Here is a 27,437-nt window from a genome sequence, read left to right as displayed (position 1 = left end):
AACGTGTCTGGAAATTGTTTCTTTTTTTTTTTGTACGCTCAAAACGTCCCGAAAAAAGGGGCACAAAGTTCTAATTTGTGAATGTTGCTGCTGCTGCTGCTGGTCGGAAAAGAACGGGACGAGCGTAAGGAACACACCCACTACAACGACTCCTTTTGGGTTAATTACAAAATGTCCCAAAGCATTCGCGTTTCGGGAAAGTTTTTTTTTCTCCCCACACCGTTCGTAGGAAACGAAATTGGACCACCATTGACCTCCACCATGACTACCAACGAAACTGTGGTGTCTTCAATTTTTCTCATTTTGAACCATCCCTTTGCAGTCCCGGACCCATTGACCCGGTCACCCGGGTGTTATATTGAAAGACGTCAATCATCCAACGGTTCGACACGACTGAATTTTGGCATTCCCTTCCCTTCGCTGTGGGGAAAAGGCCGAGAGGGAAGCGACAGAAACGTGTAACTCAAATCAAACGCTGCGAGATAAAGCCTGGGTGTTCATTTTCAGCATCTATGTCAACGAACGTAGCGAAGCAGTGAAATTCTCTTTGCTTTGTGACAATTTGGGTAATCAGCGATTAGTGAAACTTTTTACAACCTCATCAAAAACTCTAGCGGCAGAGTTTCTGACCGTAATCAATTAAAGCGTTGATCATTCTGGCAGAAAGAATGTTGGTGAAAACTGTTAAGCTTTAAAGGATAAAGCGAGGCAAATGTGATAGATATTTTGCTACCCAAAGGATTTACAGTGGATGTATATTAATTACGGTTGTTTGAGTTCGCTCAAAAACATTTAGCTTTGATAAATAATGCTTAAATATCACTTACATGTCATTACATTCTTCAAGGACATCATTTTTATCAAATACTTTCAAATACTCATCATTAATACTCATTCAATATCTAGAATATTTTTTGATATTCTTTTAAACTACTATTGTTAATCTTATTGAAGTAGATACTATGATAAACCATATCCATTGCTCGAGATTGTCAGTCATATAGGCACTTACCTGTAAATAGACAATATAATGATTGAATATTAAACACAATTCTTTAGCTCTTTGAGCAATAATAAATAGAACAGATTTACATGAAATGAAGTGTTTAAGTGGTTGAAATTATATGGCTGGATTCAGCAAAAAGACAAAAATAGGTTTGATTGACCTTGAATGCACACATGATCCTTTAAATATTTTCCCATTTAAGCTTTCATATGTTTGACTCATTGATGCATATGAAACATGTGTAGTTTTCAAGAAAATTTATCTTAACAAGTCCTTTTACATTTAGAAAACTATCTGGCGTTTTGAATTTGCTTGTTAAAAATCAATGCACTGATCCGGAAGTATCTTTTCCTTTTAAGTATAACCTTTTAAGAATCTAGATCGAGCTCGAAGCTAGATAAGGGGAGTCAGTTTGACTAAGCATAACGTTACACAACTACATAGCTTTGGAGTCAGTCCCGGTTGGTACCGTCGTCAACTCATACGACTTAACATGCTCGTCGTGGGTTCAATAAGTCTCAAAAGCCTGTATAGGCCAGTATGTCCGCGTAGGACGTTACGCCAAGTAGAATATGAAGAAGGACTATGTGTCTTTAAACACTCAGTATAATTTCTATTATGTACAGCACATCTTCATTCTTTGTCAGACTTTCCTGTTGTAAATACACTAGTCACAATTCACAGGTGAACTAGACATATCCTTAAAAATCATGACTTAATAAAGAAACCAGAATCATTGAATTTAAGTCGATGATCGACAATGGAAAATTATTATCATCTATAACGCGCGCTAAAGCAAGCACACTACCACGTACGCTCAACACTGCTCCAGAAACAACGCTCCATCGAACTCGAGACACGACACGTACCACTGACTGGATTCGTCCGATGATGAATGTATTTCAACCGCCATCAGCGCCACACACCGTATGGTGCGATAAATCTGGATGCTCTTCACAACCTATTACACTGTCCGCAGCCACAGTCAGGCAAAATTGTGCGAGATCACACTGCCATAAGCTCAGGAAGCACGCAAAGAATCGAGTGAATCTTGGAAACCTTCCAACGCGGTTCTCGCTAAAGCGCAATGAACGTCCTACCCCGTTGATGATTCATGATGTACCGATAGAGGGAAGCCAAAAGAAAAATCTCTCTCCATTTCTTTCACTGGAGAAAAATCACACACACAAGCAACGCGAGCCCTTGATGAAAAATGTTTGAAAATAATAGAAAAAAAACAGCCCAAACTACTCGAACCAGACACTCCAGCGGATGGTTATTATAACACTATCCAAGGAGAGGAGTGTACGCTTCACTTGTTCCTGCTTTGCGTAACTGATTTTTCTTCCAATTTGTACGCCGGTCGGGTTGAAAGCTCTTAGCGCAAATGACTTTGCCGTGGCAAGGGGATGAGCACTTTACCTTATCCACCTTCGCCAGAGGAGAACGTAAAAAAATGGAAAACGAAGCAAACGCACACACACATACACTATCATCTTGGTATCCCCCAATGGACAAAACTTCCCTTTATTTTTGCTTCACTAGCGGGTAATGTTTGAAAATGGTCACCATTTAGGACAGCAGGCAGCCAAGCGGAGCAGATTTCGCCGTCCTGATGATAGCATTTGGAAGGTGTGCAGGGTTTGGTGGGGGGGGTCTGGTTTCTTCCGGTTTTTCATTCCATTAGCGCAACCACAGCGAAACCACATCCATTTCACTTTGCGCGAAATTGGTTGCCGGAGAAACAAGGAAATACTTTCGTCTATCTTCCATCCGATTACCGGACCCGGTCGCGCTCATCGCGCACAGCAAATAGAAGAGATAGATCCGCCCCCCCCTCCACCCCACCCCCACTACCATCTTTTTCTGACATTTTCCATCTTGAATTTCTACACTTATTTTTATCCATCATATTTGCGCTTGCCATACCGATCCCTTGGCAGTGTTGCTAGGACCGGTACGGCGCATAAATAGATAGCAAAAAGCTGAGGAAGCGTAATAAAAAATCGCTCACCACTCATTCCGGGAGGGGAATAATGGGTTGAAAACGTTGCTCGGGGAGTTTTTTTGTTTTGTTTTCTTTTTTACATCAACCCCCCTTTGTGGCTTGTGCTTAAATTCTTCGCTAGGGTAAAATCATCACCATCAGTTGCGCGTCATCGGGAGCAGTTAGAAAGTATCTCAGTAGCAGCAGCAGCAGCAAGAGTGGGTTAAATTTACATCGATCCCTCTACATCCCACGGCTCGTAATGTCCACAACACACTGTTTCATCCACCAAGGGCATTTTCATTGAGTGGAGCTGAGACTGAGATAGCTTCTTTGCGCGTACAACGTTAAGAAATGCTCCGAGTGGGGCTAACGAAGCACCATTCCCATACCACCACAGTCCAAGCCGGGGAAACTAAGGCGCCCGGGTAAGGTCCTTCCATTACGCGTAGCAAAAAGCTTTTGGATTTATCATAAAATATTTATAACCGCTTCATCTTTTCCGAGAGCTTCCCGAGGGCTCCTGCGGGACTCCACGGGATATGCGTGCTGACTTTTTTTCTCGCCATCTCTCTCTCTCTCTCTCTCTCTTTATTTGCGCACTGCAAGCTGCTCGGGGAAAGCCAAGGGTGCTGAAGGCCACACTCATGGACGGAAGGAAACGAAAGTAAAATTTCACTTAACCCCAGTGTGGCGGCGGCCCGCGGTGAAGCAAACCAGACACGTACCGAAAACAGTAACCGGACCGCCCGGAAACAGCGACTGTGGAGTGTAATGAAAATTGTACAGAAACTTTTGCCCGTTTGCTCGTAATGCAAACTGGAGGACGTTTGGTTGTGGAATGAACATGAAACTATGGCAACCAAAAAAAAGATAGACACACAAAAGAATGCCAATGTGCACAACGCATTGCGCTTTACATTTTATTGCGGGACAAACGGTTGCACAAAAATATTTGTCAATTCTGCTAGAACGAGTAAACTCAATCGCGTCACACTTTGTTACGGCATGATTCGGTTCCGGGGCAAAACATAAAATTGAGCAGCTAGTGGATAAGTTGTTCTGCACGAAAGTAAATCGCAGCTCGTGATAAGAACTAAACTCAAAATACAAAAGAGGCTACACCAAAACAAAGAAATAAGTTAGTCACAATTTTAGTTAAAACATAACTTTATATAAAAAAGCACCAATTGAAACAATATCAAACTCCATTTAATAAGAATACACTTTAATAATTAAGACGAAATATTGTTTGATACATTTTTGCACACAAAAAAGGAAACAAGAAAGCGTTAATTTCAATAATTCTTTTAAAAACATAACAACCCACTAAAAAAACATATTATCATTGATTGTAGTTAAATGTCCTTATTTATAATCCCAACCACCAAGCCCCATCGACAAAAAGGGGAAAAAACAGGGAAATATGGAGCAATTTTCTGAAGTGATCGTAACTTAACACCACCATCGGGCAGAAAAAGTATCTCGGAACAAAATTTCACACCCTCATGGGCGCACCAACCGGTGCAGCGACAACGCCCTTTTCCGGGTGGCCTGTTTGCATTTCAAATCACCCCAGCATCAGACGGGCACCACCTTCTATCCCACGGGAAGTCTCACCGCAATGGAGTAAGCTCGTAAAAAATAAGGCTCAGCAACAACAAAAACACTCTCCCAACACTAAGGAAAGGAAACAAAAATTCTCAACACCCCCTGAAGGAGGAATTCAAATAAAAAAAAAACACCCTCCACATACAACAGGAAAGCGAAGCAAAGTCTCTTTTTTTTTAGGGTGGCTTGCTCGAACCGATACGGCGGTTACAATTTTTGTGCCTTCCTTTTCCATCATAAAACTGTGCAAATTATGAATCCTGCGGCACGGTTCGTTATGCCCAACACAAACCCACACACACACACACACACACACACACACACACACACACACACACTCGCAGACACACTGTCGGTTTTAATTCATGCAACGGTGCCCCGCGGTACTTTCGCGTGATTGAGCAAAGGGAAGGAAATACGCGAGCGCTGGAATTCGAAAACACTCCCATTCGAAAGGGGTAACAGGCTGAATAAAGGGGTTGAAAAGGAGAAGAAGAAAAAAAAGAACATCTCCACACAAGCTTTTAGCAAAGTGTAAATGAAGGAAACTCTTTTTTTGTATTATTATTTCCCACGTAGCTTGGGATCGGCTTTACTGGAGAAAAAGTTGTTAAAATAAATTAAAGGGCCTTTTTTAATTTAATCAACCGGGATTCGAGGTCGCCACGGTGAGCGCACGAGCATGTCGAGACGGTGAACCAAGTGAACAATATTATCCGTGACATGAAACCATATTTGCCAACTTTTTAATTAAACCATCATCCGCCGAAGCGCAGCACAGCTTGCTGCACAAAAGCATCGTTCGCTTTCCACATGGGGTTAATTAAGTGGAATATTATCTTGCCAGTTTGTCGAATTTCATGCGTAGTAATTACTATCGATAAGGTTCAATAAACGCACGAAGGAATATCTCTGACGAAGATGAGCATTTTCATAAACAAATTACCCACTACATAAGCGTAACCCATTACGTTTGCAAGTAACGATGTGAAGCTCGTTTTTGAACACCTGCCAGCATCAAATTTACTGCTGACGAGCACGGTTAAGGCGCAGCTCTAATATATCTGCACCAACTAGAGTGCATTGCATTGGAAATAAAGAAAACAAAACTGTGTCTCCTCAAGATAAAACGCTCAGCTGGCAAAAAAAGTGCCATCACCAGAACGAATTGCCAGTACATGAACGACTGTGGCGAGAAGATGGGACCGAATCGAACACACACATGCAAGCAATGCACCTCTGGAACGATGCACCTAGATGCACAGATACGCACATGGGGAGCAGCAGAGAGCGCTCGCGCGCACACGACGATTGCGTCAAAATATGGCACAGACGTGTGTGACAGTTTTATGGTCTCGGCGAGCACCGGCGTGCATTTATGGCGTGTGGCATAGCTCACCAGCGCTAGCTCTCCAAAACTCTGCACCCTCTGTCAACTTCAGGACGATCTTCATGCGATCTTGTGTGCCATTATTATCTGCACTGCCAACTGTTTCCCCAAGGCACGGTGCCCTTTTCGTTCTCCTTCACCCGTTGTTAAACATTCAAGACGTCAGCTCGCGTGTGTGTTCGTGGATTCTATGTAACTGGGAACGGAGATGAAAGAGCATAAAATAAATAAAATATATTCACCACTCCATATTACAGCACCGGCGCGCGCTGCGCAAATTGTCAGGCTCGTCGTGACGCATAAATCAAAAGAAAAAAGGGGCCCCTTGGCGCCAACCTTCAAAGTACTTCACACGTCAGCAACAGGTAATGGATGCATGTTAGGTGCAAAAACGAAATGAACTATAATATAGAAATGTGCACTAAAACAAGGTAAAACTTTTAAGAGTCAAACACTCCAAAGGGAAACGAGTGCATCAAAACCAAACGCCATCGCTTACTGCACCCGCACCTGTACTGAAAGCGTTACAAAAAGCTCGTGTCGCCAACAGTAGGCGAAAGCTTGGGAGAGGGTTTTTTAAACTCCCCTCACTGTAAGCAACGATGCATCAACCATTCATTTCCGTTCTGCTGCTGCTGCTGCTACTGCTGCATCGACCGTACCGCATGACGATGATAAAACTGAACCCTTACTGTTCGTGAGCGATGTCGAGAAACTTCCACAGAAAAACCATTCCCTAACGACCGTTACCGATCGAACCCAACCCGTAAACGCCGTCAGCTTTCCGCTTGCTTGAGATGCCTTTCTTTCCACGCGTAAGTTACGCGAACAGTTGGAATGCATCTGTCTTTCTTAGCTCTCTATCACATCGTCTTCATCCAGCGAGCATTCCTCGGCTAAAGATTTTATTTTTTACCCATCTATCCCCCAGCTACCTCGAACCAATCCTTCCTCCGCCTGGCGTTTCGTTTTGCAAGAGAGTTTTGAGGCGAAAATAATTATTATGAACTTATTAACTACCATCACCTAAGGCACTCTGTGCCATCGTGTCTGTGAGCGTCTGATGCTGCGATGGTAAGCAGGAACCAATGGGAAGACAATGGAAAAATTATTTGTCACCGTCAGCGTCTTCTTTCCGTTCCGGTTTTGCAAGAAACCGAGGTTCCCTTGGCACCGTGCGGCACTCACACAACGGTTGCACTGCTCGACAGTTCCAACGGTGCAAAAATCTTTGCATTGGTTTCTGCAGCTATTTTGCAACTTCTTCTTCATCATCTTTGCCACTTGCCTCCTTAACCACCTTCCCACTTTGGTGATTTTACCCGAGTCAAGCACCGGAGGACGTAAGAAAATGAATCATTCTTGGAACGAAAAGTTCATGTTTTTTTTTTTTGCTCTCAACAAGCATAGCTCTTCACGGTCGGATTAGCGGTGGGTACGTAATTTACATCAACTTTCAAACCCGACCGTCCCATATTTTCGCCGTCAGCCGTAGCGATGAAGCATAATTGAAACAACGGTGCACGGGTGCACGGTGCAACGGGAGCGCGTTATACGTTAGCAATATATTATATATTTTAACTTTTCCATTTCTTTTGGCCAAAGTCTTACAGGTTAGTGCTGCGCTTTCTCTGCTACCACATCGGGTGTTCGAAAGTTGATGATAACTTTTGCGCTTTAAATAGGGTGAATGAAAATGCTTCTTTCTTCAATTTCGGTGCACACCTTTACGTTCCCCTAATGAAAGTTATTCTTTCTTCAATGTGGTTCATTATTCCAATTAGGTGAATGATTATATTGTACAACGGATCAATTGATGGAACAACTGTAAAGTTCTTGAAGTTTCTTGTTATGGATGTTCCCAAGACGACACCCTAACTATGCCGGAACGATGCCAATGTGTAGCTTCAAACAACAGTCTCAAAAACAATTAACCATCCATTAATATTTATGCAATGTTGTAATAAACACTTCAAAAATAGAACCTCATTAAAGTGAAACTGAACTTCAAATTGTTATTTAATATCATATAACAAAAAGCTTAATTTTAACATAGATCGTTCTCACCTACTACATTCCGCCCAGCGAGCAGACGTGTGCTGGAATTAAAAACAGATTCCCTGGAACGCACGGGTCGCTTCATAAAACATGACTCCTGCACGCGCGCCATGCAACCCGACGAAGGTAGCCCCCCCCCCCCCCGGCTACCGGGAGTTTATTTTTGCCAACCGCTTCACAACCATCGCCATCCGGCGTCACTAGAACCTGCGCTTCCCAAAAGCTTTTGACTGTTTCCCATGTTTCATGCTAGCGCGAACTTACACAGCACAGGGCGGCTACGATGCGTACGAAGAAGTGTATTCGCTATTCGGCAGCATCGCTCCTGCTGCAAACAAGTCAGCAAACCCCCCCCCCCCACCCTTAAACAGGCCTTCCTGGTTCCGAAATTGTTTACTGCGCCAAAATATTTGCTGCAAACAATCCAACAAACGGCGGTCGTAGAGACAGTGCTCCATCCGCTGATACACAGGCAGGACACCGAGTTCATGTTTTGCTATGGACACAGCCCAACAAGAAGCGCTGTGTCTTGTTTGCATTTAAAGCGTAATATAAGCATTTCTACTCAGCGTTTCGTTTTTATGTTTTAGGTGCACATAGATACATCACTGTTCGATAAATGTACCACTACTCTGCCTTAAACCGCTGCGGACAAGGTGCGTTTTGTGTTGCGTTTAAGCTGAGCTCTCCCGGAAGTAAGCAAAAAACGTCACAACGTTTTAAAGTTTCAGCAAGAGTCAAAAATCTATACTAACCAACTACAACCAGGCTAGTCATTTTCCTGTTGTCAGTAAACGAAAAAAGAACACTCTAACACGCGCAACCGAAGCCCAAGGCACTTTTCGCAAGCTCATATTCATTTCGGGGAATTATGAAACCGTGTAAACAACGACGACGCGCTTCCAACCGGCAAGTGGTACCACAGTAGCGCTCCACGGGACAACAGAAAAAAAAAACAAAACAACGACCCATTCGCGGTAAAAAGACTCTAGAAATTGTTGAAAATTTCCTGCTCTAGCAAGTAAGTGAAGCCTCCATCTCCATAGCCATCTGCGGGAAGGTGTCCTCGCTCACGTTGAACTTCATGGTCAACACCGAACTGATCATTGATATGGCGGAAAGTTTGCAGAATCTCTTTACCGTGCTCGCGCTTGGTAAGGAAATCTTTTTTGTACATTCTTGTCGTTTTTTTTTCTTCTTCTTTTCATTGTGCTTTTCACAGATTCCTGTGCCGAAAGTCTCACGCTTACCGCCACCAACCGGGGGAGTACGCAGTGTAGCTTAAGCCGCTGCAAGCAGGCGACGACAGTCGCCCGAACAATGTGCCGGCAGTAGCTCTCGGGTAGCCTTGTAACGATAACGTACACATTTGCTGACAAAGTTTGTTTATTTTTATTGAACTACTTAGCAGCGACTTTTTGGACAGTGTTTGAGATTCACCGAAACTTTGCGGCTAAGGATGCTACACCCTCCTAACCTCCGGTCCCACGCCGGCCACGTGCGCACGCTCATATTTCCACCGCGTCCCAGCGCGGATTTGTCGTACAAGCTTTAACGGAGTGCTCTGGGGCGAATTAAACTCATCGTTGCTTACACTCAATGAATGTATGTGTGTGTGTGTGTGTGTGTGTGTGTGTGTGTGTGTGTCGTTTTGCTTGTTTTTAGTCTTTTCTTTCATATTTCTTGCTAGCCTGTTTTGGAGAATTATTGGGTTTTTTTTTCGCTACAGTTTGGGTTGGTTAATAAAGTTAAAGCAATTCTGTGCTGCTTTCTCACTCTCTCCTCTCTCTCTCTCTCTGCCTATAGCCCTGATGAAGAGTGATGCAAAATATTGTTGACAAGTAAGTTTACATCACATCCCCAAGTTGGATGGAGAGTTATGGCATAATCAAGGTTAATAATGCCTAATGAAAATTGAGCACTTTCCGGCCGCAACCTTCCCGAGGGTCACGCTTAATAGACAGACAGCAGGGGCAAACATCCATGATTTACGTCAAGCAAAATTAGAGCGTTCGTTCTTCTTCTTTTTTTAATTTAGCCACAATTTTGAAAACCATTTCAAACAGGCTACATTCGCTGGAAATAATTTTCTCTCGAAATGGATTTGTTTTTGTCAATCTTTAAATTCAAAAATAGCAAGACATAAAATATTCCCATGAATCATTTTTGAAAATTTATTCAATGCTTTTTTTACGGTCTAAATCCCCGAAAATGTCTCATGAGCTATAAATTTTAACAAAAAAGAGAGAAAAAAGGAATACCTTGCAAATCGGTGAGCACACGTCACTCACTGATTTATAGATTCTCCCTGACAGTATTGACACTTTTATTTGGCGATCCGATTACAACAAACTCTACAGCAGCCGAGACAAACAAATTCATCCCAAGTGCTAATCCAAATTTATCGTTCCAAGTTTATCTCTACTCAAATAAACAAAAAACCCTTTGAGGCGAAAGTTGGCAAAACTTTACACTAACCTATGTAAGCTGGTACAAAAAAAAACATCCCTTTGTCAAATCCCGCACCGTTTGATAGTGCGTCAATTCCCAAACAAAAACGGCTCCCAAGCGTAAGAACCTCTTGCAACCCACTTTACGGAATAAGCTGCTGCTGTGGGGAAACAAAAAAAACGTTCCATTTGCTCGAAACCATAAAGAAATGGAGAGCGTTGGAGTTGTTGAAAGTTTTCAACTTACTACGAGTGGAGTTTTCAATCCTATTGGAAGGTCGAAAAAATATATCTCTACTTGGAAAATAAAAACAAGGTGAAAATCCGTACGGACTAAAACGATTCCAATAAGTTTAGTGAGCGTCTGCACTAGAAAACGTTAAACTTGATGCTCAAAGAAGCCATAGAAATAGTTGCCATTGCGACTGGTTCACTTTTGTTCCATATATTTATATTTATATCTCTCTCGCTCTTACTTTCATTCTCTCATTCTTTATCGTTTCTCTTCTAATATCTGTATGCTTTTACATATTCCAATTTTCTGTTATATATTATTATATTATACATGGCAATCAATAACATGATCACAGTCTAAATTAAACGATAATACATTTTCTAGTAAACAAGCTTAAAATAAGGATTTCAAACGAAAGAAGAGCTTCAGATACTTCAGTAAAAATATATTCTAAATCAAACATTCGTAGAAAAACTAAATTGATTAAAATTTCCACACCAAACAGTGCCAAAATTGGTTTGCTCTATCTATTTATATTCTTTTTTTCAATCTGTGCAGAAGATCAATCCCACACACCAACTTGTGACGTCAATGTGGAGCGCTAAGAATAATTTCTCCATTCATCAATTTATCCTTCTGCCCAACAACAAGGTACTGGATGTACAATCACAGTCGAGCAAATGAGGCCCCCGAGAGTTGCTACAGCGCTTTCTTCTACTAAAGTTTACCTTCTACTATACAGCACCTCCATTGCAGCTCTTGTTGGTGGCGCTGTACGTTGTTTCACTGTTTCCTCCAACCGGCAGGGGAATATTTATGTGCCGAGCGTGAAGCACCGGCCGGCCAGGCGACCAGTAACCACGAAGCAAAACGCCCACCCAAACCCGAACCGCCCTCCCGATCGCATTATAATCATCCGGGCCGGGTTCGCAAAGGTGAATAAAGTTGTCCCTTTAGAAGTACTCGAGAGTCGAGTGTACTGAGCCGACCAACGGTAAACCAAACTTCTCCGTTCATCGATACCATGCTTACGATGGCCAGTGGCGAAGTATTGCCATTGCTGACCGCCACCCCTCAAAAGGACCGACTGGATCGAGTCAACACTCAACCAGCAACCCACATTGTAACCGCTTTCCCTTCTACGGCCCTGCTGTCGAAAAACAGGTACCAAATTGTGTGCAGAAAACGACGAAAATGACCTTCATGTTCAATTTTCTTCCGCTGCTTTCAACACATCCATAGTTAGCTCGCTGTGGCCGGAATGTTGTTCTTAATCTTGTGTCGCATCTTTATCCCCAGTCGCAGTCGTAGTCTCTCTTTCAGTATGCTTGCTATGCTTTTTCCCCATTCCCATTCACCGTTGCAAGCGTATTTTTACCATCCAGTGTCATTATTTTCTGTTCCACCGGCTCAAAATCCATCCCGACTCGTCTACCGCACCACGAACAATCGGTGCACAGAAAGGTACAAAAGATAGAGAACAGTACTCGGCCACTTTCGGCCAAAAAACATCGAGAAAAGCAGTCAGCAGCAATCCCAAAAAAAGAAAAGAAAGGAAAAGTTGCACGAACGGAAACAACAAACTTTGAGCTTAAGAAGTTCTTGGCCTACAGCGCAAGAAACAGTGCAATCAGTTGGATATACACTGCTGGGTGGCAACAAAAAAAAGTGCTGGCTGGGTTGGTTTGATTTTTTGTTTTTTATTTGCCTCTCGCTCAAGAGCCAACTCAACTAAGAAGCTGTCAACTTCATTGCACCGATAATGCTACCCGGCAGTGACTGTTTTTGCTCATTCATTTTGTGTTTTGTTGAACGTTACGCCGGGTGCAGTTTTTCGTTTATTTTTAAAGCATTAGCATTGTACAGCTGACTTCAGTTTTGGCGGCCTTTAATTATTTGCTCTTAAATTATTTGCAAAGTAATAGTAAAACAAAAATAGCGTTTGAATTATACAATTACATTATGAAACTGTTAACTTTAGAGCAGTAATATTACAAACCATTCGTCAATTCAAAAATTCAAACTAAATGACATTAAACAGCAATAAACCATCCCAAAACGTCGAATCCCAACATTCCCAAAGCGCAACGCTATTAGGAACATTTCAAACAATTTTCAATAAAAAGAAAATTACACCCCTAACGCCTAACTTCACTAACAATACAAGCATCCAAAATAACACAATATGAATTCGTTAGGGACATCCACATGCTCCTAAGCTTCTAAACATTTCATTTCCCAAACTTGTGTGTCCGGGGCCAAAAATTTCCCCAAATTCTACCGATGAACAAAATAAAATAAAACCCGGCACCACTACATTCCGCAAAAAGTTTCTGCTTATAATTTACCGACAATCTGCCCGGTGCAGTCAATTTGTGGTTCGCTGCCCGCAAAACCCTAACCGCACCGCTCATCGGTGCAAGAGGCGGCCTGACAAGCGGCTGCCGACGCCCAAAACCAAACCGTGCCATCACACATGTGCCTCGTCGCCGGCTGCTGGAAATGGGGGGGTGTGTGTGTTGTAACCCGATGGGCAAACCCAATTTCAGCAGGCCCTACCCATCACTGCCAACGACAAACAGACACAAACGCACACACATTGTGTGTGTGGACGTAAATAAAACGTTTGCAAAACTGGCAGCTTTGCGGTCCGGGCGGTTTGCGAGTGTGTTAGCTAGCATGATTTAATTTACTAATTAATTAAGTAATCATTCGTGTTGAACGTATGAAGCACGGCCCTCCCGCGAGCGACAACATACAAATCGCACACCGGAAAAGGGACAGTGGATGGGACGGGGGTTTTCTAAACACCATAATGATACGAGTAATGAGAAGCTTTGTTTGGGCTCTGCGGTGAGCGAACCGGTTGGTGTGGAGCATATGGATAAATGTGGGAGCAGGTGACCGCCATCATTAAGCGTACAAATCAATGCACATTTGTTGCAAATAAATAGGTTTGCATTGTGAACAAAATCAAATACGTTTTGCTTCAAAACAAAGTGGTGGAATTTAAATTAAAAAATGTGTGCATGGCTATATCTCCTACAAATAACTCCTTTAGAGCATGAATAATTCCACAAATAGATGGATCCGAAAACTGCTCCACATCATCCAATTGACAGATAGCGACAGTAATAGCACAATGTGAGCGCGGTGACATTATGTACGCGTGGTTTAAATGTGATTACGCCCATGCATCCCCAACATTACCAACCCATTCATCAGTGTCGCGCTGACACACTGGTGCAATGATAACTCGGCATTTTTCAACAACAATGTGGTTATTTTAGGTAAAGTATTTGTGTCACGCCACAAACCGTCGGCTATGCATAACCCAATAGAGTCGTGGAGAATGAGTGTGGAATGATAAAAGTGTGGTTGGAATTTATTTCCAAAAGTCACAAAACAGCACACATATACGCACTCAGTCACGATCACTACTACATAATGCAATCAGATGGTCACCACACCACTGTGTCACCTTGGTGGAGACGTGTAATCACGAACAAATAGAAGCAGTCTGGCGTGTTTAATGTATGCCTTCCCCGCAGTAGCACACGCCACCGGAAGCTGCAACAACTTTCGAACTTTCGGTCAACGATTGTGTCACGATTTTGTGGTGCTAAAGAGAGCATTACTGTCCAGCTTAACCCATCGCGATGGCGGTAGATTGCGTCTCGTGCGGTACGCGTGCTTCTAGGAAAGTGGCGACTAGCTTGTAATGTCCTGTTTTCGTGCAGAATACAAGTAAAGAATGTTAAGGAAGAATAGGTTTATGGTTTGTACAGTGAGTTGCTACATGTTAAGATCAGATGGCATTTTCTCTGTTGTTGCATGAGTATTCAGCAGAACTGTTGTGAGTTAAAGTAAAAAAAATTACATGAAAATATAATTCAAACTTCTAACAATACACCTCTCCAAATTTCAGTTCATCGAACAACACTCCATCATTGCTCAACATACACTGCGTGCGCTTAGCCAGTGTTTCTCCCTCCCCAAAGACAATTTATTATACCCACATAGAAGCTTCTCCAACGCAGAATCGAACCAAAAATTCGCTGCTTGTTGATCGAAGTCTCCTTCTCCACTGTTGACATTGATGAAAATTCTAATGAAGCTATCGATTTTTCCCATCAGCCTGCGGGGGAAGCATAACGAATCACCCACGAATGGTCTGGTTATTTGCATTGACTTTCCAGCCCCAGAGCAAACCACCCCACAACAGTGGGTAAGAAGCAAGCATGCCATCGATCGAAAACCGCAACCACTGCACGTTCATCTCAGCTCATTTATTCTGCGGTTTTCTCCCTTCAAAGACGATTGAAATTGGCACCCGTTTCTGACGCATCTCGTGTGTTTGGAAAGACAAAAAAAAGAAGTATACGTTCAACCATGGTACAACGCGCTCAAAGACGCCAGTCTCACAAGCAGCATACAAAAGAAAAGAAGAAGAAAAAACGGTTGCGCCAATGCAGTCGAGCATTTGCATAAACCGTGCAGTGCCACGTGCGAAATGACACGTATGCGAGACGCAATGATTATGCAAAGCTAAAGCGAAGCGATGTTACTCCCCTTCCTCTTTCCTGTACCTTCATTCAGCAAAAAAAAAGAACGTAAATGTATAGCGTCTTCTGTGGGAAGTGATCGTTAGATCGTGTTTGAATCAATCGAAACTTTGCACGTATTGCAGTGCTTAACACGAAACGCAGCGAGCTGGACATGTTTCTACTTCCCGCGAGAAGAACACGCACGATGGACTAATATTTAAAATGCAAATCACAGTCAATGGCAGCCAATTGCTGCCTTGGCTGAGCTGAGAGCAAGGCTTCAAGGATCAAATCGAATCAAAATTGGCTCACAAAGCTCCAAACAAAGCCGCCGCCGGGATGTGTACTGTACCGTCGGTTTAAACTGCTTATAAGCTCTCCCAGCGTCACACCGTTCACACCGTTACCGATCGCAACCGGCAAAAGTCAAACAGGTTCTGTTTCTCCGGTTGCTTCTCCCGCTGCGGACGACAAATCCGTCCGCATTAACAAACTCCCGCCACCATTCGCAGTCGGTGAACCACGGTACGGCGCGTGTGTTTGTAGGACTCAGCCAAGCAAAGAAACAAACCGAACCAACCGCTCCTTCTCCTGCGTTGCTTGGGCCAATTGTAAGCCAATGAGCATTGTGAATGCTCTCTGGCACCGCGTAAGCTTTTACTTCAGCCGCCTGTCAGTCACACCGCGGGGTGGAAGGTACAGCACCGTGACGCACAAAATCTGTCAATGGTTCAATGCTCCGCGCGGCTGTTTGCATCGTACCTTCTGCCAAGCTTCGGTACAGATCGTCCTGAACGCCAACCAGAGGGAAAGTTTTACAATCGTCATAATCATTTCACTTGTCGGATAACCTCGCCGACACACTGACATTCCGATTGGACGCCAGGGCAGGGAGGAGAAAGCAAGGAACAAGGTCTATTGTTGCGAAGCTATCAGTACAAGAAGCGTTTGTCAGTGATGGGCAAGCGTATTGGGGACACGTACTGAACTGAACGCGGTTTCAGTTAATCTATTTAACAGAAAGACACATTTTTTGCACTCCCTTTTTCTTCTATGTAGCCATTTTTTCTCTTTATGTGTTTAAATGTTTCAAATATTTCAAATCGCAATATAATTAAGAATCTTTTTTGGGGATGGTTGAGAACCATTTCATGCATACACTAATGAAGCTGGAAGGCTTAGCAGTAAATCGAATAAATCCATCGCTGTGGTGTTAAAGAGTAGTAACGATCAACTTAACGCAAAGCTCCATAATTTCAGGTATCATGAAATTACACGCAAAGCTTACGTACCTGTCTGTGCATATCGTAAGCTAACTACCGCACATATGCTTTAACACCCCTATCATCCTCAACAGCAACTTCCAACCTGCTTCATCCACTTCTCATTAATTCCGCCCACCTAAACCGTCTTTAAATCTGCAAATACGACCACCATCATCGAAACGGTGTACCTCTTTTATGTCCTTTTTCCATGGGTAGCCAGCTTTCCATTGACTCTCCCAGACAGATATAAAACAACAAGCCCGGTAAGCTTAGCGGTAACAAAACCGGTACAAAAAGTTTAAAGGTTAGCTAAGTTGCCTCAAACACCGTTTGATGGGACTCCGACCTGAACCCGTTAGATTGGGTCGATTTCCTACCCTTTTACATGAAGTCAAAAGGGAAAAGTGAGACTGTCGCCTGTGTGTGTGTGTGTGTGTTGTAAAACAATCCCAACAACAGCAGTGACAACTTTTCCTCGCTCCTCGCCACCCCATTATCAGCCACCGTCATCCCGCTCATTGTGTCAAGCGCACTTCAGCGTGTTCGTTATTGACTGCGGAAAATTCGGTGCGTACGATGTTGGTTTGGTTTTTTTGTGTTTGTGTTCCTTTCCTGTCCCGGCTAATCCTTCTCCACACCACAAGCAGAAGCGACACGGATCGAAACGGGGAAAAAGGATACACTTTATGTGCGTTTTATTGCGTCATGCGGCGGATGTTGCGAACTAAGTTCATTAGCAGCTCGAACGCACACGAAAGCGAAGCGGCTGCTGCTGCAAAAAAAGCCCGCACGAGCAGACATTTTACGCTAAAGCGAATGCTTTTCTAAGTGTGGAACTGTTGGCAACAATCACAGATGACAGGCGCAATTCTTCTAATGGGCCCGCCCTTAGCCAGCTGTTGTGGTGTAATTGGACAGAACAGTGTTTTGCTACCAAGATGCAGCCATCTAAAGGACGTCTGATGGAAGCGCAGAGAAAAATAGGCAAAAATCAACCCAAAATTTACTAACAGCTGGTGGGTAACGGGGTGACAAAATGTATAAAATAATTAAAATTAAAAAAAAACAAGGATGTAACCATCATTACCTGTACCCTGATTAACGCTTGCACCTCAAGAACGGCACCATTCTCGGAAGGACAATGAAACCCACTACTACGGGGAAATGTTTACACCAGCAGCTGGATTGGTTAGTGCAAATACAATTTGAAATTAATTTTCCTAACCAAAAAAAACGTCCACATTGCCGTACAAAATGTTGTTTGCGGGTGCTTTGCTGCATAGAATTTCATCTCCATGCAAAGCTTCGTTTGAGTCCGCTGTGTTCGAGGAAAAGGTTTCAGCTGTGTGCTGCTTATATTTAAATAAGTCCCCAGTCTGTCTATTCCTCATCACTCTATTCATGTTCGTTCGTGCTCGTCCTGCTATACATGGCTCCAGTTTGAAAGTTTTTCAACACCACCAACACCACCAACCTACCAATGGCGAATACCGGGGCAGGCAACGCCAACACTGTCCACTAATGAACTCCGCAAAGCTGGCTGCCTGCAACCCGCGCCCGTGTATGGATAAATTTATACACAAACTCCTAATGAAACGATTTTTAACCACGCAGTTGCAAAAGCAACAGCTCAACAGCAGTGAACAAAAAGCTGCACGCTTATGAGGGATGATCATTACTCGTCTGGGTTAGCGTAGTGTAGTGCGGTGCTGCAGCTTTTACTGCATATTTTTACGCTGCACTGCACATGAAAAGGATGAAGGGCATCTTTTCAGAGCAAAGCCCATTTATCTACGTGCTTGATGCTGGTGAAACAAGCGGGCATGACATGGTCATGGGGCGTTTTTGTCTTGACCTTTGCTTTACACATTCATATGAGTATATGCGCTGCTTTCAATGGTGCAAATGTCGTGGGAAAATTAAACATAAATGCTTTTTATTGAAAGCTAGTTTAAACTTTACATACAAGGGACTAGAGTAATTAGGATAGATGTAGTGCTGTTTGTAATCGAAACGACTTTGTTCGTTAAATTGATTGATCAGAAGTACGTATCATTTAGTTGTTGTAGTCTAGAAACCCTGAGTTTATGCAATACATATTTGAAGCTTGTTAGTTACCTTCTGCATCGACACACTGTAGAGTTAACTAAACCTTTTGTTATGTTCATAAACCTCTCCCAAAATAATTTTTGATCAGCACAAAATTCTCGTTAAAACTGTATTGAAAACTGCAACTGTAACTGCACTAAACAAGCGAATGAAATCCAAAACTTAAATAATGTAATAGTGTTTAGCGTTATATTTTAACTGAAATTAAATCCATTTTGTTCCATCAACTGTTGCCTGGAAAACCCATATTAATTCAACGCTCGACGCTCAAACGCATCAGCGATCAATTTCCACGTAATTATTATCATCGCGTAAGCTTTCACCGTAAACACCGTGCACTGTGCGTACGTACACACCTACGGGCAAACCGAGCAAATTGTGGGGGCTATTAGTTGGTAAAGGAAAAAAACATTTCCATTGCATACCCCTGACTCGTAAAGCGGTAAACAAGATTTTACAAAATGCAATACTTTCATCCCCTGCACGCGGTCCATTTTTCCGACGAATTAATATCATCTGCCCGCCGTAGAAGCGGAGAACTTGTTCGCTCACAGGCCCAGAGACCCTATCATCAATCGACCGTGAAGCGGCCGGAAAATCCAACCATGACGAGAATTGCCGCTTGATTTTTCACTGCTTTTTGGTTGCCGGACGATTTGCGTGAGAGAAAAAGAGCTTAAAAGGAGGGATGAAAGCTTGACCTTCACCTTACGAGTTGGTGGCCCATCCCACAAGCTTAACGCATTATTCACCGTTTAAACTTCCTAAATTGGAACGAACGGATGTGCGGCGGAGAGAGGGGGCCAAACCGAACCGTAGTAAAGGCGAGAGAGACAACAACAGCAATGAAATGAACACACAACACAAAAAAAAGAAGGTAAAACAAAAAACATTAACAAGCAAATGTACGCCCTAAGCACCCGAACACTTTGGGGCAAAATATTCAAATTTGTTCGTGCCATTTGTTGGGCGAGCTACTTTGCCGAAAGCCCGTGGCCCCGTGTGCGTACGAAAGCATTGTACAGCAGGCACCGTTGGCCGTGTGCCGTGGAAAACTTTTGCACAAACAGAAGCAAGCAACTAAGAACCACACAAAAAAATGCTAGTACATAATGCCAGTGAGGTGTATTGTGCGAGCCGGCCGAGTGAAGGAGAGATCGAAACGTACATCGTACCACCCGTCCGGCCAAATATCTAGGGCACCGGTGCGATGTGCCAGGATCGTGCCAGGAGACGAAATAACGAAAACTGAACACACACAAACTAGCGACCGTGGTGGGGAGCGTGGGGGAGCATAAGCAATCATTATTATTTTATACAAAATTTCACTGGTTTTCCTGGTGTGCCTTTTTTTTGGTTTATTTTGTTAGCCTATCGTCTGTCCCGATGCTCCAGTGCTTTCTTTCTAGTTTCTTTGCTGTATCAAACTGCCCAACCTTCAAATCAAACTGGCCAAAGCAATGAAACAAAGCAGCAATGAAACTTTTCTCGTTTAGCTTCTTTTTTTGTTTTTGAGTTCCCCCAGACCCCAGACTGTGAGGCGAATTTTCGGGTATTTGCCGTACGCTCTTGAACGTTGAGTCCAATGTGCAAAAAAAAAAATTAAGCTAGCTGACCCCACAAAAACTCGCTCTCTAGCATTGAGGGGCAAAGGAAAGTTGGATAAGCTACTCATTTTTACATTTTTCATCAGCAAACAAATCAACAACAGCAACAAAAAACCAACAGCAAAAGGAAGAAGAAAAAACTCCCCAGCGTTGATGATCGTATGAAAGGCAAATTTACCGTGTTTGATTGATGCCCAGACGTTCGTCCTTAAAACCGAACCCCAATGGAGCGAGGGGAAATGAGCGGAAGGTGCCTGTTGACGGGTGGGTACCGGTGAGTTGAGCTCACTCCCACAGCAAAGGCAGACACACACACACACACACATAAACACACAGACACAAGGAAGGGAGTCTAGAAAATCCATCAATCAACACGCTCGCCCGGATACGCAAAGTATTATGAATTTTTAAAGGTGTATTTATCGACCGCAACGGTCGAAGCCCTTTTTTGTTCCCCCTCAGTCCGGACTTGTATGAAGGAGGGTTACGTTTCTTTAAGTGGAAACCGTTTGGATCGTACACACCGTTCTGCTCCGTTCTTCACCCGGCACGGGACGGTGTTTGTCGATTGGAATCGGAGTAAGACATAAAACTTAATGTGAGCACATTTGCTGGTCGCCCCTGGGGTGGCCGCAGAGGAACCTACAGAAGGGAAATGCACTATTTTGCCGGTTTAGAACGGTTCCATGGGAAAGTGTGTGTGTTTATGAGTAACAGTAACACACCCCTTTGCATTAAAAGTTACGATAACGTTCCTAGGCTGTTGGCGTCGCTTTTGAAGCCGATCGTTGTGAAGAAATTATTCGTTTGAGATAAATTCACACTTTGGTATGAAATTTCCTCCCAAGAAACAGGATAGCCTTTTAATAAACAATGAAAGCTCTAAACAAAAGCGCTCATACATATATTTGAAAGGTGGTTTCTATAAATTACTGCTTGGCAAACAATCACCAAGCACCATGCTTCTCTGCATCCTCTCCTGCAGCGTCCAATTTCCAATTTGCTCCTTCACAAAACCCATCGCTTGCTGCCGACCTCCTCATCTCGGCCCGGCCCACCCTTCGAGCGGCATGTTCTGATTTAAATGTAAAAGTTAAATCAACCTAAATTGCTACATGCTTCCATCCATCCGCCCAACCGACACCCCAAGGGTGGTTTTCCCGTTTTACAAATGGCTCACTTAGACAGAGCTTCAGGAAACACGGAGGCGCTCCAGCGTTTGCATGGTCGGTCATATGCACGTGAAATGCGAGCCCGATAGGAAATCGCCATATCTTTCCGGGTGAGCAGAGATTTGTCGATGGGCAGGTTTTGCTCCCCCGACCGCTCGGGTGAAAGCACACGGTGAGGTTTGGAAAAAGGGCTTAGATGATCGTAGCTGCTCGTTACCATCATTATTACAACTCATTACGGCGCTGGGCATGCAGGAAGTGCAGCCAAAACTGCCGGGGCTGTGAAAAACAGGGCCTCAATGCACTCTATGCATGGCCCCAAAAATGTCGATCGGCTCGAACAACGACGGCACCGACTGGATACCACACATCGATGGAGAATAGTCGGGGGCCACATCTACTGCCGCTTGCTGCGCTGCTGGCAACAAGCATTCCAGACACTGCGCAGCCCGTGCAGCCTCCCTGCATAGAGCATTAAATTTCCAAACCAGCCAAAAAACGAGCCATTCAGCCAGCATCCTTTCATCCTTTAACACTGATTTTACTCAATGTTTCTTCATGTTGGGGAGGTCGGGGTTTTTTGGAACGTGGCCACGTTGTACGCTTCGCTCCTGCCTCTTTTTTTTTTTTTTTTGGGTCATAAACTTGCTCGGAGGGATGGTCGGAGAGACGTTCGTAGCATAAAAATATTCCCCACAGCACCCAACACCCAGCACCCGTTCCCGAATGAATTGTTCCCGAAGCGCACTAGAGCACACTACACAAGTGAATCCTAACAACTTCCGCATCGTGCATGCACCCGCTCTTTCTCTCTCTCTCTCTCTTTTGTCCCCCTGCTGAATAATCCAATTGTTTTAATCAGTGGCCTACGATCAGGTGCAGACGGGGGGGCAGTTCTCGAGTAGGGCAACGGGCAGCAAACTTTTCCATTGTTTCCCGTCCATCTTCCGGCCCGGTGCGGGGAGTTTTCATCCGGGACCGCTTCCCCGGAAAGCAGCCGTCCACTCACCGGACCGCCGAGTGCGAAACACACACACACCCAGCGCAGCCCGTTCGCATCGTACAATCGGGGGAGTGGACCGAACCGACCAGAAGACGACAAGCGGAAAAAACAGCCACAAGGTACATCCCCGAACTAAAGTTTCGTTTCCATGAATCTATCGCGTACGTAATGGTCTGCCAAAGGGGAGGGGGGGGCTTTTGCCGTGTGCCGAGAGGGCGGACTGGTAGGGCAATCCCTTACATGCGTTCATTCACCACACACACAGAGGAATGGTTGGGAGGGATTAAAGGCAAAGCCGTGCCTTTCTGCGGCCGGCTTGTTACGGCGTCCGTGTGCTGCTTGGCTTGAGCTGAAGCTGAGCATTTTTGCCTTTTTTTGCTATATTCTTCATCCCTTCCTCATCTTCCTGGTTGCGTTCTAAAGCCCGGGGAAAAATAGAAGAAAAGATCCGGCCGAGAAGAGCTTAACTAGCACCCGTGATAGGTAACCGGGCAGTACCCGGAGACAACTATAGAAACAACCTATTACGTGCCCCAGCGCGCTGTGGCACCGAGAATCACGCTCACGAGATTCATTTCAATTCGCCGCTAGGGGGGGGGGGGACCCAGCAACGGGGTGATAACAAGGAGGAGGGGGTTGAGACTTGTCGTCCAGCACACTAGAATTCACCATTTTATGGCACCGTACTTTCATGTACGGCTCGGTGTGTTTGCATACGTACCAAATCCGCACGCACCAGCTTCCGTTGATTATCTTTCACCCCAGTCTGGTTGCGGAAAGGCCTGATCACAGCACCAGGGCCTACAGTTTGCCCCCATGGGCTACGGGATGGGACGGAAGGGGGGTGCAAAATGAAATAGACAACAAATTTACATTCACAAAGCCCGGCCCCACCCGGGCACGCAGCAGCATTCCACTTAATCGTACGCAGTGGACGCGTATGGGTTCCGCGCACCCCAGCTCTACCACCAAAAAAGTTTGACCAAGAACAAAAAAAAAGAGTTGACCTCTGAACGGAGGGCAGAGTGGGGGATGTAAAAATTGAAATAAACCCACAACACTCATACCCATTACCCACATCCTTTTCCCGGCGCGAGGGAAATAGAGACACTATACAGGGAGGGTGGTCCATGTTCCGCATGATGCTGCTGCTGCTGCTGCTGGTGAGTATACACACTGTTGGAAGTTATGTCGCTCGATGTACACCGCACCAGCACGTGGTTTGAGCATCAAAACAGCAGCTTCCTGGGCAGCGGCTGAAACGGGCCCCGGAGCGCAGCGGACCGATTCGAACCGACCCGTCCACATCAAACGTACAGCAGTGGCACGTACCAACCCTGTAGTGTAGTGGAGTGTCCTCGGCCTGGAGTGAGTCACTTTGCATTATTACATTACGTACGCAAACGACCGGTTCAGGTCAGTTATTTCGTTATTTTCGGCGCAAGGAGACCGGGGGCAAGGGGGGGGCGAGCCTTTTTGACTTTCATAGCTTCGGTTAGTTAAACGCGCCCTGTCAGAAGCAAAACTAGGGGCTAAGCTACGGTCGTAAGTGCGCTATGGACAATGGATGGAAGATGTCCGTGTGGTAGAGTTGGTTCTCCGTGCCATTCTTTAAAGAGCAACTGCTGCGTTGTGCTGTACCTGTACGGCGCAAGCAGTGTGTTTGGAAGGGGTTGGATAGCAAGCAAAAGCATTTTAAGCGAAGAAAAGTATCTGGAGCGTCGGTCATATTTGTGAAGAGTGCAAGTCAAGCAGATCGCCCGTTGGGTGCTCTTGGTGTATCTTTGCTCAACCATTGTGTGGAGTAAGATACTTGGAATGTCTTCAGGGCCATGGTGCATTCGAACAGTCATCCAGTGTAGCGCTCCTCACTTCGGAACGAGGAGTATATCTGACCTATTTTCTTCAAAACAGGGATGAATATGAATCGTCTCTGTGCAAAATTGAGCACTCAGGGGTACGTAAAATAAATATCAAAAGCCCGTCCAAGGTATTGTGGTATAAGGAGGAAAATAGATGGAAGAATGAATAAATCATTATTGTCATACACAATTTTTTTATGTGTTTTAGGCAATTTATGTGAAACAAATGTTGAAAAATGTTTAACTCACACAGTACTATAATAACCACAGTATTCCAATTGGATGATTTTTAATTTGGTAGTAAATTAGAAGCATAACTTTAACAACAAAACTTATTTGTCAAGCCATATAAAATCATTGAAATGTTCATAGAGCTAGAGTTTCATCAAACTCATAAGCATAGTAATCGAAAGGTAATTGAAGTTTACTCGCCTAAATCATACATTCCGGTCACATTTTGAAGTGCCAGCAACTTATCAACATGAGTCTTGAACAATCTAACAGTGAAATGTTCAAAGTGTTTCATTTTGAATTGGCATTTTGAAAATTACAATATATTTCAGTTTTTTTTAATTCTTTATTTCAGCATTATTTACAATTGATCGCATTCGTGTTGCAATTTCATTTCTTTAAATTGCCTTAATCATTGAAGCAGCATCAATTCAATCATTCCCAAACAAGCAACGGTGTTGAGAGAAAAAATGAGCATTAATTGAACGTAGCAAGAGTTGTGTAGGTCTCTGTTTTCAGGTTCTTGTTTGACGGACAGACGGACGGACAGTTCCACCTTCATTCATAAGCATTTGTGTGTATTTGCGAATTAAAAATAGTTCAAAAGAAACAATGCCCTTTCCCATCCCATTTAATGGCTTTCTTCATCAATTAATTCCGGCCAATCTCTATCTTAATGAAGCTAAATATTCCATTGAAAATATACAAAAAACTGTAATTATACGAAAAGTTTTTAACACTCATTTTGCTTACTGTTTTCATATTCGCCATCCTTTCCGCTGCTCGTTCCTTCCACCACGCTGCCGGCTGACAGTTGGGCCAGGACGACGTACAGCACGACCAGCAGCGCTGCCAGCGGACGTACACCCCGTCGCCCCGTCCACGCTTCCCTGCCAATGCCACCCGCCACCGAACGGCGGCACAGCTTAATGCACATAATTACTATCTCTTCCGCCCTTTTCTATCCACCCCTTTCCACACACACGAACACACACGCAATGGCACTAATTGCTTCTTCACTTCCCTCTCAGCTTCCAAACACAGGCTCACACACTCTCATCCATCTACGCACTCACACACACCTCACCTGCACGGTGCAACACTGTATGCGTATATATATTTATAGATATATGGGATTGAAGCACGATCCCGGCTACTCTTAGCGCTTTGCCATGAGGGATTTGCTTCCTTATGCAAGGATACCACTGTAGAGGTACATTGCTGCCGATAGAAAAAGAAATGAGCGGGTTGAAGAATAAACAATAATATGGCGCACGAATATTTCTTTTTTTATTTAAAAGCTAAAAATGCTCAGGAAACATCACTGGCCAACGGTTGGGCTGTAATGGCTGTCGCTTGGGCCACTCGGAATCACTCCAACCGGCACGTCATCCTAGCTTACACCTTGCTTAATACACATGTAAACGTACAGACACACACTCACAAACACGTTACGGTTCCAGCTAGAAACAGAAGCCGCCCTTTTGGCCCCACCTTGTCCCGAGGGCGACAAAGACGCTTTTCGCGAGAAGCATGTCAACCGTGTGCTACACGTGTGGCGTATCCGACGACCATCCGACACCGCACTGGGCGCTAGTACCCGGGCACCAACACCAACCACGTCGTCCTTCACGCTTTACCGCAACCAAACAGGAATGTGCGCCAAGACACAGGCATGTGTGTGTGTGTGTGCTTGCTCGGACGGTGAACATTTGGGTTCGTTTCTTGCTAACAAACTCCTCTCCCGCACTTTGAGCAACACACTATTGTACTTTGCCGCTCGAAGAAGAAAGCTCCAACTTTCCCCGAACGCCGGTTCGAATGCACGAAAGAGAGAGTGCAAAAACGGTTTCCCTTACCGCCACGTGCTACTGACTTTAGGAGCAAGTGGCAACTAAGGACGCTCGTCGGTTTGATTTTTCCGTTTCGTTTTCCTTCCAAACGCTCTCGGTTAACGTTAAATTCTCGGGAGCAACAAAAGGGCAGACAGGCAGGGTAGCAGGATAGGCTGGGTTCGCCCGAAACCTCACTTGCTGCGCTACAGGGCTTCCTCCCTTAAATTGGCTGCGAGTGCTTCTGATTAGGACAATCGCAATCGAAGGCAAACGCAGACAAACGCGCGCCCAGTGGCGCAGTGGAAATTAATTAATTTATCACCCACTACGCCCGTGGCCTTTGTCCACCCTGCGCTACCCGGGCGTCAAAGCAAATCCAATCAAAAGCGAAGAGGGTCGAGGGTAAAATCGAACATCATCCAAACTCAGTGCCGAGTGGTTCGAAAGGAAATGTGGGTGTGGGTAGGCGGCGATATGGCGAGAAGTGTCCGCTACTATGCCGTCTTGCACTACTTGAGCCCGATTAATCGGCCGACCGACGAGCGAACGGAAAGCGACCTTAGCTGTGGCGAAAGCGCACCGAGACACGCTGTGAATCTGTGCCACGTGATAGACAATCCAACACATCCGCCACAAACGCACTCACACACACACACACAAGGACACATTAAAGATCGATCAATCGATACAGTTCGGTTGTTTGGTTTTGGATTGGAGAGGACGGCAGCACCTTCGTTCCCGGCAAATTCGCCCAACATATGAAAGTGGCGTGAGCAATTTCACGCACGATCAATAAATCCAACTCAACTGTCACGTGCCAGTCGTTACGTGCGTTTGTATTCCACTTTCTCATGCTGGTCGTCATCATCACACACACACACAAACACACCTACTGGAACCTTGCAGCAACCCGGTACCCCCGCGAGATTGCAATTGTGCGTTGTGGAGTTGTAGGTCCTGGCAGGGGTTTGCCAAAAGAAAAAGGGGTTTGCCCAATTTTTGCAATCAATCTTTCCTTGCCGGTCGTCCGCAGCTTCCATCCAGACACACACACACACACCGTTGAAAG

At 44.5% G+C, this 27,437-nt stretch overlaps 1 protein-coding gene across 4 annotated transcripts in view; it reads right to left on the bottom strand.

Annotated features, from left to right (window-relative positions):
- The window catches only part of LOC120894409 (nephrin-like), a 129,720-nt gene that overhangs the window by 101,427 nt on the left and 856 nt on the right, over positions 1-27,437 (bottom strand). For all 4 annotated transcript variants that reach the window (XM_040296967.1, XM_040296964.1, XM_040296966.1 and 1 more), the window contains exon 2: positions 25,287-25,754. In XM_040296967.1, the coding sequence (XP_040152901.1) occupies positions 25,287-25,470 (184 nt within the window). In that variant the 5' untranslated portion in view covers positions 25,471-25,754. The remainder of the gene's footprint in view (positions 1-25,286; positions 25,755-27,437) is intronic.

Source organism: Anopheles arabiensis, chromosome 2, assembly GCF_016920715.1.
Source record: "Anopheles arabiensis isolate DONGOLA chromosome 2, AaraD3, whole genome shotgun sequence".
In the NCBI taxonomy this organism is placed as follows: Eukaryota; Metazoa; Arthropoda; class Insecta; order Diptera; family Culicidae; genus Anopheles; species Anopheles arabiensis.
Note: the sequence above shows the minus strand (reverse complement) of the source record. Positions and strands in the feature narration are given on the sequence as shown.